Source organism: Necator americanus, chromosome I (genome assembly GCF_031761385.1).
Source record: "Necator americanus strain Aroian chromosome I, whole genome shotgun sequence".
Classification (NCBI taxonomy): domain Eukaryota; kingdom Metazoa; phylum Nematoda; class Chromadorea; order Rhabditida; family Ancylostomatidae; genus Necator; species Necator americanus.
The window spans coordinates 3,708,202-3,725,624 of record NC_087371.1 but is presented as its reverse complement, the minus strand read 5'-3'; the positions used below and the strand labels follow the sequence as shown (position 1 = coordinate 3,725,624).

General features: G+C 43.2%; 2 protein-coding genes across 3 annotated transcripts; one reads left to right on the top strand and one right to left on the bottom strand.

Moving 5' to 3' along the window:
* Positions 1 to 7,959: 7,959 nt before the first annotated feature.
* RB195_004389 (uncharacterized protein) lies at positions 7,960 to 9,612 on the top strand (the record flags this gene model as incomplete). The annotated part of the gene is made up of 2 exons (XM_013444341.2): positions 7,960 to 8,308; positions 9,062 to 9,612. 2 exons carry the CDS (start codon positions 7,960 to 7,962, stop codon positions 9,610 to 9,612), a joined length of 900 nt encoding a protein of 299 aa, XP_013299795.2.
* A 2,390-nt stretch (positions 9,613 to 12,002) lies between these two features.
* RB195_004388 (uncharacterized protein) lies at positions 12,003 to 15,493 on the bottom strand (the record flags this gene model as incomplete). 2 transcript variants are annotated; one of them, XM_064182214.1, is made up of 3 exons in its annotated part: positions 12,003 to 12,547; positions 12,866 to 13,222; positions 15,379 to 15,493. In XM_064182214.1, 3 exons carry the CDS (start codon positions 15,491 to 15,493, stop codon positions 12,003 to 12,005), a joined length of 1,017 nt encoding a protein of 338 aa, XP_064033481.1. The 2 variants fall into 2 exon arrangements, with proteins under 2 accessions (XP_064033481.1, XP_013299796.1); XM_013444342.2 differs by lacking the exon at positions 15,379 to 15,493 and having other exon boundaries at positions 12,866 to 13,217.
* Between the last annotated feature and the right edge of the window lie 1,930 nt (positions 15,494 to 17,423).

Sequence of the window (17,423 nt, the reverse complement as noted above, 5' to 3'; positions counted from 1 at the left end):
GTCGCTGCTCCGGGTTCGATGGTGCAATCGCCCTGTAATGGTGCACACCAGGCATCCCACTGCTTCAGTGGTTCTCAGTGGTCTCTGCAAAACCTTCGATCAGGATGAGATTCGAACTCACGCGGGGAAACCCCAATGGATTAGCAGTCCATCGCCTTAACCACTCGGCCACCTGATCTGCGTGGAATTTTAGAACTATTGACTTTGGTCAAAATTTTGTCGCTGCTCCGGGTTCGATGGTGCAATCGCCCTGTAATGGTGCACACCAGGCATCCCACTGCTTCAGTGGTTCTCAGTGGTCTCTGCAAAACCTTCGATCAGGATGAGATTCGAACTCACGCGGGGAAACCCCAATGGATTAGCAGTCCATCGCCTTAACCACTCGGCCACCTGATCAACGTGAAAATCGCGAAATACTGAAATTGGTCAAAATTTTGTCGCTGCTCCGGGTTCGATGGTGCAATCGCCCTGTAATGGTGCACACCAGGCATCCCACTGCTTCAGTGGTTCTCAGTGGTCTCTGCAAAACCTTCGATCAGGATGAGATTCGAACTCACGCGGGGAAACCCCAATGGATTAGCAGTCCATCGCCTTAACCACTCGGCCACCTGATCTGCGTGGAATTTTAGAACTATTGACTTTGGTCAAAATTTTGTCGCTGCTCCGGGTTCGATGGTGCAATCGCCCTGTAATGGTGCACACCAGGCATCCCACTGCTTCAGTGGTTCTCAGTGGTCTCTGCAAAACCTTCGATCAGGACGAGATTCGAACTCACGGGGAAACCCAATGGATTAGCAGTCCATGCCTTAACCACTCGGCCACCTGATCTGCGTGATTTTACTATTGACTTTGGTAAAATTTTGTCCTGCTCGGTTCATGTGCAATGCCTGTAATGTTGTTCAGTGGTTCTCAGTGGTCTCTGCAAAACCTTCGATCAGGATGAGATTCGAACTCACGCGGGGAAACCCCAATGGATTAGCAGTCCATCGCCTTAACCACTCGGCCACCTGATCTGCGTGGAATTTTAGAACTATTGACTTTGGTCAAAATTTTGTCGCTGCTCCGGGTTCGATGGTGCAATCGCCCTGTAATGGTGCACACCAGGCATCCCACTGCTTCAGTGGTTCTCAGTGGTCTCTGCAAAACCTTCGATCAGGATGAGATTCGAACTCACCGGAAACCCCAATGGATTAGCAGTCCATCGCCTTAACCACTCGGCCACCTGATCTGCGTGGAATTTTAGAACTATTGACTTTGGTCAAAATTTTGTCGCTGCTCCGGGTTCGATGGTGCAATCGCCCTGTAATGGTGCACACCAGGCATCCCACTGCTTCAGTGGTTCTCAGTGGTCTCTGCAAAACCTTCGATCAGGATGAGATTCGAACTCACGCGGGGAAACCCCAATGGATTAGCAGTCCATCGCCTTAACCACTCGGCCACCTGATATTTTGAAAATCAATGAAATAAAATTTTTCCGGGTTCGATGGTGCAATCGCCCTGAATGGTGCACACCGGCATCCCACTGCTTCGTGTTCTCGTGGTCTTAAAACTTCGATCGGATGAGATTCGAACTCACGCGGGGAAACCCCAATGGATTAGCAGTCCATCGCCTTAACCACTCGGCCACCTGATCTGCGTGGAATTTTAGAACTATTGACTTTGGTCAAAATTTTGTCGCTGCTCCGGGTTCGATGGTGCAATCGCCCTGTAATGGTGCACACCAGGCATCCCACTGCTTCAGTGGTAACCTTCATCAGGATGGTCACTCGCACTTCTCAGATGAGATTCAACTCACGGAAACCCCAATGGATTAGCAGTCCATCGCCTTAACCACTCGGCCACCTGATCTGCGTGGAATTTTAGAACTATTGACTTTGGTCAAAATTTTGTCGCTGCTCCGGGTTCGATGGTGCAATCGCCCTGTAATGGTGCACACCAGGCATCCCACTGCTTCAGTGGTTCTCAGTGGTCTCTGCAAAACCTTCGATCAGGATGAGATTCGAACTCACGCGGGGAAACCCCAATGGATTAGCAGTCCATCGCCTTAACCACTCGGCCACCTGATCTGCGTGGAATTTTAGAACTATTGACTTTGGTCAAAATTTTGTCGCTGCTCCGGGTTCGATGGTGCAATCGCCCTGTAATGGTGCACACCAGGCATCCCACTGCTTCAGTGGTTCTCAGTGGTCTCTGCAAAACCTTCGATCAGGATGAGATTCGAACTCACGCGGGGAAACCCCAATGGATTAGCAGTCCATCGCCTTAACCACTCGGCCACCTGATCTGCGTGGAATTTTAGAACTATTGACTTTGGTCAAAATTTTGTCGCTGCTCCGGGTTCGATGGTGCAATCGCCCTGTAATGGTGCACACCAGGCATCCCACTGCTTCAGTGGTTCTCAGTGGTCTGGATGAGGATGAGATTCGAACTCACGCGGGGAAACCCCAATGGATTAGCAGTCCATCGCCTTAACCACTCGGCCACCTGATCTGCGTGGAATTTTAAACTATTGACTTTGGTCAAAATTTTGTCGCTGCTCCGGGTTCGATGGTGCAATCGCCCTGTAATGGTGCACACCAGGCATCCCACTGCTTCAGTGGTTCTCAGTGGTCTCTGCAAAACCTTCGATCAGGATGAGATTCGAACTCACGCGGGGAAACCCCAATGGATTAGCAGTCCATCGCCTTAACCACTCGGCCACCTGATCTGCGTGGAATTTTAGAACTATTGACTTTGGTCAAAATTTTGTCGCTGCTCCGGGTTCGATGGTGCAATCGCCCTGTAATGGTGCACACCAGGCATCCCACTGCTTCAGTGGTTCTCAGTGGTCTCTGCAAAACCTTCGATCAGGATGAGATTCGAACTCACGCGGGGAAACCCCAATGGATTAGCAGTCCATCGCCTTAACCACTCGGCCACCTGATCAATGTGAAAATCGCGATATACTGAAATAAAATTTTGTCGCTGCTCCGGGTTCGATGGTGCAATCGCCCTGTAATGGTGCACACCAGGCATCCCACTGCTTCAGTGGTTCTCAGTGGTCTCTGCAAAACCTTCGATCAGGATGAGATTCGAACTCACGCGGGGAAACCCCAATGGATTAGCAGTCCATCGCCTTAACCACTCGGCCACCTGATCTGCGTGGAATTTTAGAACTATTGACTTTGGTCAAAATTTTGTCCCTGCTCCGGGTTCGATGGTGCAATCGCCCTGTAATGGTGCACACCAGGCATCCCACTGCTTCAGTGGTTCTCAGTGGTCTCTGCAAAACCTTCGATCAGGATGAGATTCGAACTCACGCGGGGAAACCCCAATGGATTAGCAGTCCATCGCCTTAACCACTCGGCCACCTGATCAATGTGAAAATCGCGATACTACTGACTTTGTCAAAATTTTGTCGCTGCTCCGGGTTCGATGGTGCAATCGCCCTGTAATGGTGCACACCAGGCATCCCACTGCTTCAGTGGTTCTCAGTGGTCTCTGCAAAACCTTCGATCAGGATGAGATTCGAACTCACGCGGGGAAACCCCAATGGATTAGCAGTCCATCGCCTTAACCACTCGGCCACCTGATCTGCGTGGAATTTTAGAACTATTGACTTTGGTCAAAATTTTGTCACTGCTCCGGGTTCGATGGTGCAATCGCCCTGTAATGGTGCACACCAGGCATCCCACTGCTTCAGTGGTTCTCAGTGGTCTCTGCAAAACCTTCGATCAGGATGAGATTCGAACTCACGCGGGGAAACCCCAATGGATTAGCAGTCCATCGCCTTAACCACTCGGCCACCTGATCTGGGTGAAATTTTAGATACTATTGACTTTGTAAAATTTTGTCGCTGCTCCGGGTTCGATGGTGCAATCGCCCTGTAATGGTGCACACCAGGCATCCCACTGCTTCAGTGGTTCTCAGTGGTCTCTGCAAAACCTTCGATCAGGATGAGATTCGAACTCACGCGGGGAAACCCCAATGGATTAGCAGTCCATCGCCTTAACCACTCGGCCACCTGATCAATGTGAAAATCGCGATATACTGAAATAAAATTTTGTCGCTGCTCCGGGTTCGATGGTGCAATCGCCCTGTAATGGTGCACACCAGGCATCCCACTGCTTCAGTGGTTCTCAGTGGTCTCTGCAAAACCTTCGATCAGGATGAGATTCGAACTCACGCGGGGAAACCCCAATGGATTAGCAGTCCATCGCCTTAACCACTCGGCCACCTGATCTGCGTGGAATTTTAGAACTATTGACTTTGGTCAAAATTTTGTCCCTGCTCCGGGTTCGATGGTGCAATCGCCCTGTAATGGTGCACACCAGGCATTCCACTGCTTCAGTGGTTCTCAGTGGTCTCTGCAAAACCTTCGATCAGGATGAGATTCGAACTCACGCGGGGAAACCCCAATGGATTAAGCATCGCCTTAACACTCGGCCACCTGATCAATGTGAAAATGGAATATGAAAAAAATTTGTCGCTGCTCCGGGTTCGATGGTGCAATCGCCCTGCAATGGTGCACACCAGGCATCCCACTGCTTCGTGTTTTAGTGGTCTCTGCAAAACCTTCGATCAGGATGAGATTCGAACTCACGCGGGGAAACCCCAATGGATTAGCAGTCCATCGCCTTAACCACTCGGCCACCTGTCATCTGCGTGGAATTTTAGAACTATTGACTTTGGTCAAAATTTTGTCGCTGCTCCGGGTTCGATGGTGCAATCGCCCTGTAATGGTGCACACCAGGCATCCCACTGCTTCAGTGGTTCTCAGTGGTCTCTGCAAAACCTTCGATCAGGATGAGATTCGAACTCACGCGGGGAAACCCCAATGGATTAGCAGTCCATCGCCTTAACCACTCGGCCACCTGATCTGCGTGGAATTTTCGAACTATTGACTTTGGTCAAAATTTTGTCACTGCTCCGGGTTCGATGGTGCAATCGCCTTAATGGTGCACACCAGGCATCCCACTGCTTCAGTGGTTCTCAGTGGTCTCTGCAAAACCTTCGATCAGGATGAGATTCGAACTCACGCGGGGAAACCCCAATGGATTAGCAGTCCATCGCCTTAACCACTCGGCCACCTGATCTGCGTGGAATTTTAGAACTATTGACTTTGGTCAAAATTTTGTCACTGCTCCGGGTTCGATGGTGCAATCGCCCTGTAATGGTGCACACCAGGCATCCCACTGCTTCAGTGGTTCTCAGTGGTCTCTGCAAAACCTTCGATCAGGATGAGATTCGAACTCACGCGGGGAAACCCCAATGGATTAGCAGTCCATCGCCTTAACCACTCGGCCACCTGATCAATGTGAAAATCGCGATATACTGAAATAAAATTTTGTCGCTGCTCCGGGTTCGATGGTGCAATCGCCCTGTAATGGTGCACACCAGGCATTCCACTGCTTCAGTGGTTCTCAGTGGTCTCTGCAAAACCTTCGATCAGGATGAGATTCGAACTCACGCGGGGAAACCCCAATGGATTAGCAGTCCATCGCCTTAACCACTCGGCCACCTGATCTGAGTGGAATTTTAGAACTATTGACTTTGGTCAAAATTTTGTCCCTTATACGGGTTCGATGGTGAACACTTGTCATTTCCAGCTTTTGTGGTCATTCCTCGTTGCTAGCGCTTGGCTCCCTATCATCTTTTCTCCACCATCACAAAACGTGATCCTTTTTTTCCGATACCTTTGGCGTGTATTCCACGTTTCTTATAGCCGGTTCATGCGTGTGTTAGGATTTTTCCATCGGGGTTCGTAAATGGTGGCGGTTGCAAGGGATGGTGCAGTGAGCAGTGGTGAATGTAGTATAGCATCCTGGACAAAATATTAGTTAGTGTTAGATATTTACAGTCTTTATAAAATATTACAATGAATAATATCGAATGACTACATTAATCATAATTTTTAGTTTCGTTCGTTCGACATTATGGATGAACCAACATGGAACATCGCGAATAATTTCGTGATAGTAGGATCAAGATAAATATTTCAGGTGATTTTTTACATTCAATATCACCCACTTTTCGGCGCGCGAGCAAAAATCGTGATTTCGGCAAGTTTTTCCATTTCAGAAAAACGGTACAGTGTTTTAAAAACTCGTCCATCATATATTCGGATAGACAGAGAATAAGGACACCCATACGTGCAAAATTTCTCCTTTCCGGATCCAAAAAAAAAACCTGGAGAAGTAGACACATTTTAACATTTGTCCTATCCTAATTTCCAAAAAAAAAAAATTAGGAGGTGAAAAGGCGGCGATAGGACTGTTTTTTAGAGCTAACCTTCTTCTTTGAAAACCTACCTAAAATATTTGTTTTGGTCCTTTCATCACGAAGTTATTCGCGATCTTCCTGACCTACCAATGTGCACAGAATCAAAGATTTCTTGGTAATTTATTTTCTTTAAATCCACTTTTAAACTGCAGAGCACTACGTTTGATGAAATTCTTCATATTTTGAGACTGGTTTCACTTTTCTAACTCTTTTACTAAAATTTGACTCAATAGAATGTCGAACCTCAGTCGTCCCATTGTCATATTGTAGGGAGAAATCGCTGGTTTTTCCAGGTTTTTTCTTCCGTACTTCTTCTTTAATTCGACCTAAACACCTTACTCTTCTCTCCTTTTTGCCGTATTATGTTTTATTCAGTATTTAAAAATATTTCATAGTTTTTGAAATAAAAATATACTGTAATAAAAATTAAAGTAGTTCGATGCCGTAATTTCAACATGCAAATTTGCTTCTTTGACTTCTTGTTTTTTTTTCTCACTTCGGTCAGCTCCAAACATTCACATTTTTCATTTATTTCACGGCTAATTTTCAATTTTGGCTTTTCGAAACACACGAAATTTCCACTATTTCCATTATTGAATTGGCAGCAGCCGAGAATTGTAGCTGGGGGCTTGGAGCAGGAGAAGAAGAAAAACAGGAAGGAGAAAAAGGGAGGAAAAAAGGGAGGGGAAGAAGAAAAAGGGAAGAGAAAGAAAAGGGAAGAAGGAGAAAACGGAAGGGGAGAAAAAGGGGTCATATACGAGAGGATCGTGTCCTATCAGGCAAAGAGCACACAAGGATAGCGTAGAAGAACGTAGACAAGAGGGCTTTTTAGAAATCATTCGACAGTGTTCGACTATTCATTTGGGTCGAAACGAATGGTTGTTGCCAAAGATTCCATGCTCCCTTCACGCAGTTGACTTTTCGTGTTATGGGGTTTGGATTCGTATATGCGGTCCCAGTTTTCTTGTATTCTAATAAAACTGAACAGTAATCGTATCTTACAGCGTTGTTGTGTTGTTGCAATTTTAATAAAAAATGTGTCTCTTATGTTTGTCTCGTTTTTTGTTGAATTTTTAAAAAGGTTTTTTTTTAAATTAATATTTTCAAATTATTTATTGTGCGACTGTTTCGTGGAAAATTAACGAGGTTTTTTCTCACTGAAGGGATTTTTTTGAGCCGGTTGGAATCTGTTTTTTTAAAGCGTCATTCATCTTTTTCATTGCAGTGTGGCATAACGGTAATAAAAACCGTTCAAGAAAGGCGCCAATGTGTCTGCGCTGCTGTCACTGCTAATTTTTTAAATGTTGTTATTCTTCATCGGTAAAGCAATTACTCAAACGTCTTCGAACTTGTTTTTTTTTGCGATTTTGTTCTATAATCCGAAATGTTTTCTACACAGTGTGCAACCATGACCTTTTTTTTCCCCTTCACAGATTGGCCATGCAGGAAGTGATTGGAGATGTAGGCCGTTATCCGATCCTTCCGCTAAAACAAAATGTTATCTGAAGATTACTGTTCATTCCACTTTTGCACTTTTGTTTTTACTCAAAATACCGAAGTTAATTATCGCATCTTCCGCCACCCGACTTCCGTTATCAATTCGAAGAGTGCATATCGTGTCAACCACTATAAAAACTCCGCTAAAAAAAAACTGCACACAAATCAATCGGTGCCTTTCTCCTCATAACATCTTCACCAATGCAAGAGGAGAAGGTAATCGTCGGTGTCGCCTCCACCGGTGCCCTATTGGCGGTAATCACCTATTTATTGATCGTACAACAACTCTACGATACGATTCACAGCACCCACGATGAAATTATCGACAGTGTTGCCGTTTTTCGTGTCGAGACCGACTCGGCTTGGACGGAGATTATGGGCATTCAAGGTGTGATGCTGCCGAAGAATAAGCCATTGGAAAATCCATTCCAATCAGTTTTTCGTAAGAAAAGGCAGAACAATGGATATCCTGCATGGTGTCATTGTGAGCCAGTGAAGCTGCGATGCCCTCCGGGTCCGCCAGGACCACCAGGTTGCGCCGGTGCGCCGGGTAAGTTCCTTTGTCTCATCCGAGAGGTTCAGATTTTTTTTTATGATACGTTCCTTATTAAAATAGCCGCAGTTGTGTAATTTAGTACATAAAAATTCACAAACCCACAGTTGCTAATGTGAAAAACTTTGTTTTTAGTGGGTGATTTTGCTTAAATCTAATTTCATGTGAACAGCTTTCTATTCCTTCAGAGAATTTTGGTATATTTGTCGATTTTGTTTTTTTTAAAGATTATTTGGTAGCCACCTTGCTAAAATACAATAGCAGTCCCATAGAATTTTGATGATCCAGAGCTGTCACCGATATTTTAGAACTGGCGGGTTTTCTCAGTTTTTTTCTCCTGATTTTTCATGATTTTTGATCCTGATTTTTTCTCCTGGATTATAATTTTTCTTTTCTGGTATCAGCAGAATGTAATCGCTAATTAAGGTAGAATTTCAGTCGATGTATTTGGATCTACAGGATTGAAAATCTTTTTGAATAATCTGAAAACTGAAAATCCTGAAATCCCATTTTCCAACCCTATTTTTCATTGAAGACACATACCGTAAACAAGCTGTTTACAACAATTTTTTAAAATTTTTTCGCTAGATGACAATCATAGTAATTAAAAAGTGTCACTATATTCAACTACATTTAAGAGACAACTCATTTCTTTCATTTTTGGATGCCTGTGAAACATAAACTTGGTAAATTAGAAAATTTTACACTTAAGTAAGTTGGAAACCGTTTTTCTCAAACGCGAAAATTTAGGTGAACCAGGACCGCCAGGAGAGCCCGGCTGCGATATCACGAGTACCTATGCTCCTATCATCTGTCCAGCGGCTCCTACTGATTGCGTCAAATGCCCTCCTGGACCGCAGGGCCCTGCGGGTAAACCAGGATGCCCTGGAAAACGAGGACCTGACGGTAAACCCGGACCACAAGGTCCTCCAGGTCAACCGGGTCTCCCAGGACCTTGTGGTCCTAAAGGGGATGCTGGAATACCTGGAGCACGAGGAGAGCCTGGCAAACCTGGTCAACCAGGTGAGCCTGGGACGAAGGCATGTGGAGGTAAACCGGGTCCACAAGGACCGCCAGGTCCATGTGGCGCTCCTGGTAAAGAAGGAGCGCCGGGACACCCGGGAGCTCCAGGTCCATGTGGGCCACCAGGAAAACAAGGAGAATGTGGACCGCCCGGACCACCTGGTCCTGTTGGAAAATCGGGAGGTTGTGGTGGACGCGGTGGGCCTGGCCGAGATGCCGCCTACTGTCCTTGTCCTCCGCGAACGTTCACCTACCTTCTTCGTCGACACGCTCTGTAGTAAATGTGATAGTTCTTCTCGGAATAAATTGTGCATGTTCATGTTATTTCAAAGAATTCCCAACCAGTCAACCTACTACACAGCCCATAATATTTATGTGATGCTCTCAAAAACATAGGAACTCATATACTCCTCTAGTCAGAAACATAACATTTTAGTGAGTTTAGCAGCAAAATCCGTAGAATCGAGAATTATTGCTTTCAAACTACCACAATTTGTGTCGAACATGTGGACGAGTACTAAGAAAACATCAATAATAGACGTTAATTGCCAGATAGGATTTCCCTGCGGTTATTCTCACTTTTCATGATGACAGCTACAGTAGTTATGAGCTTAAGATCTAGAAATATGGTCGTAAAATCGTAGAAGAATAATGAGATTTTCTTCAGAGGTTTAAGGACATGTACTCGTTTTAATGTACATCTGAAAATACAAAAAAAACCATTTGAAATAATTATAAATCATGCCAGCACTCCAAAAAATTAAATAAAATCAGATAAAAGAACAAAGTGTCCGACGGTAATAAATCCGCTCGGGACCTGCGCCACCACGTTCACTTCAATTCAGAATCGTTTGAGGTTAACGAGCGTGTAACTGGCCTATACTATGACTTGTGGGGGCCAGCCGATGTGTCAAGCCAGAGTTTTTATCCTCCCATACAAGTTTGGTACCAATTTATCGATCCTGGGGGGACGAGGGGCTTGGTGAGCACTAGGCCGGATTTGAACCTCCGATCGATCGTGTAGGCAGCGAGACCTCTTACCGACTGCGCTACACCCGCCTCATTAAATCAGGTATTTATGCTAATTTAACTATTATAGCTGAATTATAGGAATTCATAAGAGACCATAATACAGGCCCAACGAAAGGTTTAAGAAAGAACTCTTCGGAGTTATTAGTAAATGCACTCTGTTATGAGTCCATTTTCGGAAAATCCAGCGTTTTTTAAGCTTTGTAGATCATAAATATCATTTTCTTGGGATCAAAATTCTAAAGAAAAAAAGAGAAGCAAATACACGACCACTCTCTCCAAATTTTTCCCCAAAAACCTTTTACTAGAAAAAGTGAAATATCAATAAAATAAAACGAGTGAGGAGGAAATATGCTTGAACAGACGCTGATAGCTCTACGTCCTTCAATTTTCTTCATTTTCCACGCTAGATTAGGCTTGAATTCAATGGAAACGCTTCAAAAAAGCGTGAGCGAATTCAAAATTATGGGTAAGTCACTGGAAATCGCGTTCGGATTGCCTCCCTAACACCTCCGAATGCGTCGATGCTCTTGACTTCCTCTCTCGCACGCGCGCCAACCAACTCATTATTTCACACCTGTTTATCCTGATTCCCCCTGTGACGATCCTAAGAAACCGGTGTCTAAGCGCCGTTGACCAGTCATTTCATCTTCAGCCAGTCATCTAACATTCTAAATAACAATCGACACCCACCTTGACGTTCATATCCGGTTTTTTGAGGAGCATACGATCCTAATAATGGATAACTATGTATGGAGTGAAGTTCTGTATTCGCTGTAAAGACATTCAATCAAAATTTAAAACTATAAATCATGATGATTTCTCATCGCATAACTAACAGAACTCGAGAGAACTTTTTTTTTCGTTTTTCCAAAAATTCCCCTTGGAATTCCCAAGTCAACAAATGATGAGGGACATTCTTTGTATTATCTGTTCGTCGACCTTCACGCAATCTCTTATAAAAAAAACATTGAAAAGACATACTTGAGACGCGTCAAACATCATAATAGAAAATAAATTTTCAAGAGATTTTCAAGAGATGAAGTGCCGTTTAGGAAAAAAAAAACCATCAAGTTAAGTCCACTTTTTAGGCGAATCTTCTGTGTTTTTTTTCGTACCCGATCTTAGAATTTCACGTGCGCATCGCTCGTTCGCAAAAACCGGATCACATGCACTAGCACTCATCATTTGCATCTGCTAAGAAAACTGCACGACGCAACTCTTTCAATAGCTTCCTTCCTTGGTTAATTCGTCCTAGAAAACTCCTTTTAAACGGGAAAAAAGCTAAGAAGTAGACCGTAGCAAAACTGAGAAATTTATCCTAAAAGATAACGCAAGAAAACACAAGAAACGTCTCTAATTTGCTAATCTTCTATTCTTCGCCTTGAAGATCTGAGTTTATTTAATTCTCTTCCGGAAAAACCACACCACTAATTCTCAAATAAGAAATTTTATGCTCATCTTCCACTTTTTCCTTATTTTCTTCAACCACTGTTTAATGCAGCTCGAAAAATTCTTTTCTTTTTACCAGTTCATCATAACGTGTAGTACAATTAGTTGTCCGAGTAATGCTTTATTTCGCTATCTAACACGGTAGCTACCGTAAGCGAACTGCAACGAAAATAAAAGAATCGTTGTCTTAATGAGTGAATCTCGACACGAACACAGCCGAACGAGGTGGGCATGGGCAGTAAGCGGCATCGTTTCCTGGAAGTCCAGGGCCACCAGGTGCTCCAGGCTGTCCATCGGATCCAGGGGTTCCGGGAGCACCAGCTTGTCCAGCGGGTCCTTGAGGTCCAGGGGCACCATCCTGTCCAGGCTGTCCGTCGCGTCCGGAGTTTCCTTGAGGTCCGGGGGCTCCAGCGGGTCCAGGTGATCCGGGCTGACCACGTCCCTTGGTTCCATCGTTTCCTGGGGCACCAGGTTGTCCATCGGATCCTGGGTTTCCGGGGGCTCCGCCATCTCCGGCAGGTCCAGGAGGTCCGGCCTGTCCGTCTTGTCCAGGTTGGCCAGGGGCTCCGGGCTGTCCATCGGGTCCAGCGGGACCGGCAGATCCATCGGGTCCAGCTGGTCCAGCAGGTCCGGCGGGACACTTGATGCAAGCAGTGTCGAAGGGTGGGCAAGTGATAGGAGCATAGGTGGAGGTGTTGTCCTCACCAGGAGGTCCTGGGGGTCCAGGAGTTCCTGAAATTTGATTAGTTAAGTGCACGCAAATAAGAGGAACAGTGCAAGCGTCTACGTGAAATTAAGCTAGTTTTGTTTTTAAAAAATTCAAAGTGTGGGTTTGTTTTTCTCGGGGTTATCTAAATTTTCTACCTTGCAACATATCGAAAAGAAAATAGGCTTTGATACCATTGCTGCGTCAGATTTTAGCGGGCAGAAGTAGCGTGAGAGAAAATATTATAAATTGGTTATGGTTTTTGATTGATTTGGGGAACAAAGTTCAGCCAAGCAAATTTTTCCGATGATCATAAATTTCCGGAAAAAGAGAGGAAAACTCACCAGGCTGTCCAGGCTCTCCGGGTGGTCCAGGAGGTCCAGGTGGGCAAGTAGGCTTGGTGGGCTCGCATTGGCACCAGGCTGGTAGGCCAGAGAAGTCCTGTCTTTTCTGACGGAAGATCGAGTTGAATGGGTTCTGACGAGGCTTTGATGGTGGGGTGACAGTGATTTGAATATCCATCATCTCAGTCCATGCAGAATCGGTCTCAACTCGGAACACCGACACACCGTCGATGACCTCATCGTGAACCTCGTTGATAGTGTTGTAGAGAGATGGGACGACGACCAGACAGGCAACAATCGCCAATGTCGAACAGGCTGACGCCACTCCTACGATGAGCTTCTCCTCAAACATGTTCACTGGTATCTAGTGCTTAGTGTGTCGCTTTTATAGGATCGTCATCCGTAGGCCACACCCCAGAGGAGCTGGTTCAGCCCGCGACCGCCCCCCAGCAGCGTCATCGCGTCGCACGTTTCGGGCGTGAAAACCAACCAAAGCGTGAGGACGTAGGCCCCGTTGCTGATCGAATTTGATACACGATCGCTCGCCGTGATTCATATAGCAGAAGAAATAGAATTTCTAACGGTTCGCTTAACTCGTACGGATCACAATCCAGGGTGTGGTTCGTTCGATGAAAGGAAAATTGCCAATTAACGTTTTTATGTGTGCGTTTACGATAGGTTTTCGTCATCACTGAAGAAGAAATGGTGCTGTGACGACGGAATCATACCGTGATCGTTCACATAACTTTCACTTGCATCAACTCCTCTAAAAGAAATGAGGCGTTTTTTTTTCAGAGCAAAATTCTGCTTAACTGACTTACGGTTCTGTTCTGCTAGACTTCTAAAATGTTAAGACATTCGATTTTTATTTTCGTTAAAAATTAGATGGTAAATTTTTGGGATTTTGAGGTTCTAGTTGCATTATCTGAAGTTTTTTCTCAGTAACTATGCCCTTATGAATTTACTCCTATGATCCTTCCATGTTGTAGTGAAAAATCCTAGACTTTTCTAATCCGTACAAAGGCGAAAAGATGCCGATTTTGTTATTTGTGTTGATTTAGGTTATTAATAGTTAGTTATCCTTAGTGACCATTTCACATAACAACAATTTTCTCCCTCTTTTAGGTATTTGGAGCCCCTCCCCCAGAGGGTAAAAAGAAAAATTTTCTTTTTTTGTTACTGAGAGAACATGAGAGAACATACTTGGATGGTCGCAAAACAACGTGAAACAGAGTGAAGCAAACTGTGGAAACTCTTCTTTTCTTTCCACAGAATTTTTTTGATTTCTTAGAAATTTGAAAAGTAATCAGTAGAGAAGGAAAAATAAAAAAAAGAAGGCCTTGGACTTAATCCATCAAGGTCTAGGTTGGGTTCTGAACCTTTCATTTACACGCTGTTTCCTTTCTTCTCACGAAGGAAGCCTAAACCGTAGGCTAAGGGTATAATTTCTAGAGTTCTGCCTCGTGATCGTTCCCTCAATTCCTCTTTTCCAACGCAAAACCGTGGATGAGAGCCAGGAAACTAGAAGGAAACTAGATGAGAACGTAATTTAGCACATACAAATTTCTTACGGACCCTTAATAAATAGAATAAATGAATGAAATGTGAAATAAGGCAAAATGAATAAATAGATGGGATGAATTGAATAAAACTCCTAAGAATCTCCTTCATTCTTCTGTGATTTTAGTATTTTCTCCAAAAACCCACAATAAAAACAGGAATAGGAAAAGAAAAAGTCAGGATACATATAATTTTCGTTTTAACCACACATTTTCATGCAAAGGTTACTCAGTTAAGACACGTAATTGTTTATGTGTCATTTTTTTATGCATGCGGTCACGGATTTAACGTTGCGATGCCAGGATCATCTCAGGATTTGCTAAGAAACGACAAAACTCATTTAGTATCATTTATTTATCTCAATATTAAGGAAATTATCACTCAGATAATTGTTTACTGTTTTTCACTCGTAATTTCACTCACACAGAGAAAATAAAATTGCTGAAATAAGATACAAATAAATAAAAAAATAAAAAATGTTGAAAAAGAATAAAATTTGTTTGTTAAAATATAAATATAAATAGCATAATATATATATATATATATAATATTTACATCACACTTTTGAGCGTCTATAATCATTGACTAACTCAGAACAAGTGAGCTGGGACCCAGAATGAGGACCCGGCTCCCGTTCCCCCAGAAGAAGTCGTTGCTACCTGGATGGATTTGTTCAAGGAAACTTAGGGAAGGGAAAAGTTCGGAGGGAACCTTTTACATCCATTTTCCTATATATTTCAAAATATATAGGAAAGGTTAAGGTTCACAATATTACTGTACTTCTCTATTTACTCTCTATTTACTCTATATTTATTATATTTTTCTCTCAAATACATGTAATCACAGTACAACAAGGAAATTAACGTGGTAAATTCGTGCGAATCTCACAATTTACGCGAATTAGTCCCGAAATTGACTAAAGCGCGATGTTTTTCGATCGCCTATCGGACAACCATGCATATCATCCTGGTCGTCGTCCTCCTCCTTCTCCTCCTCCTCCTTCTCGTCCTCTTCGTCCATTTCTTTTGTATAAGAGAGGCAAGTTGGTCGTGTCGGAGGAGTACGCATATACAGCGTCCTAATTGCATGTCTTCACACACACAACTAGCTGCAGTTGTGCTTAGGCAGCTTTGACGAGAAAATTTCTAGGAAACGAAGCGGTCGACGGTTACGTAATCTGTCGTCACGAAACGAATGCGAAGCAGAGAACGTTTCTCAACGATCGTTGGGATCGTTGATGGTCGCGATGTTCCAGGCACAGGAAGAGTTCGCGAGCGGTTCTCTGAGCAGAATCCGGGAAAATAATGATTTTCGACACGGGACACGGCAATTGATCCACATTTTGAGTCCTGGTGGAACTTTTCCCTCACTCGTATCCTGTTTTATTATTTTTACGTATAGATCAGTGATCAGTGAGCTCTTTGAGTGGATCTCTTGTTGTCTCTACGGAACCTATGCGTTTTAAAGGAGTTCTTTGTGCAGGAATCTCTGGAAAAAAGATTATTTTTTATTGATTAATTATTTTATTGTAATTAGAATAATTAGAAGTAGAGGCGACAGCGTCTGCCATATGATGGTCCGTATAATGGTGACCTTCTTCTCTGGATCATTCCCGTTTCATCGCCTTTGGGTACATTCCTAACCAAGAAACACAGGATCTACAGGCGTAAAAGTTTAGGTCAGAACATTCTGTGTCATTGCAGCTGTGATACACGTGCGAAGTTAGGAAAGTTACCGCAACGGTTTCACACGGTCTAAGGTTACTCATGGTAATTGATGGATAGGAACGATGAACCTGTACGTCAACACATCATTCATCCCGTTTTTTTTACGACAAGGTACAGTAAACAGTACGTATTTTCTCTCTGAAACCTTGCTATAAAGAAAGACCTTGAAAAGTCCCTGTATCCGCTGTAAAGTGGAACACTTCCAGATGTTTAAAAAACTCAAAAACGCTAAAACTGCGTTAAACGTTAGTGTTTTTCTTATTCCCCTGATTTGAGATTTATTCTCATACTGTACTAACCATAAACTAGTAGTGAACCTCTTTGTTGACTGTAATATCACTTCGTCTTGATCGGGAAAATCCTTCGAAAATTCTGGAACGCTTAGGACATCGGTGGTTTTCTTTAGTTCCACACCGTTAACTGATTAAAACAAAGTTTTCTAATTTTATTCACTTCCAGGATATCGTATTCGAGTAGGGCTTCCATTAAAAAGTCCTTCTATCTGCTCTTAGAGACTTTATCAAGATTCTAGTATTCTAGGACTTTTGTTCTTATTTATATTTTTATTATTATCATTTTATTACCGTAATTATTATTATTATTACCATTATTATTATTATTATTATTATTATTATTATTATTATTATTATTATTATTATTATTATTATTATTATTATTATTATTATTATTATTATTATTATTATTATTATTATTATTATTATTCTAGGATTGTCATTTCTGGGCTTCCTTTCCCCCGGAAAAAAATGCGCAGATTTCATGGATTTTTTTTTCTTTTTTTCATGGATTTTCATACCAGACCCGTCCTACTGTCACTTTTGTACTATGTAAGCTATGCCTGACATCATTTATCATCGCTACAGTTTCTGGTTTTTCCTTCGCTTTATTCGCGTGATATCGGCGAAAATCTTTACGTAAGAATCTGATTGCGCTGATCAAAGATCACCCACCTCGTGGCTGAGTGACGATCCAATCGATATGAATCGATGTGCTCGTCGTGTGATCCTCTAGACTGATCCACTTTTCCATTGTATTTATTTCACGTATTTTGTGCTTAGGCAGTTCAGTTACAAATTGTGTTCTTTTTTTCTTTGCAAATTGAATTATGATTCATTGATGGGAAGACAGCTCAGGGTCCCATCACATTCATTTGCTCATCTTAAGTTGAAAATAAACTTTTAGGTGCTCCCCTTCCATTTTCGTCGGAGCTGATTTTTTGAAGGGAATATTTGACAGTCGCTTAAAGTGGATAC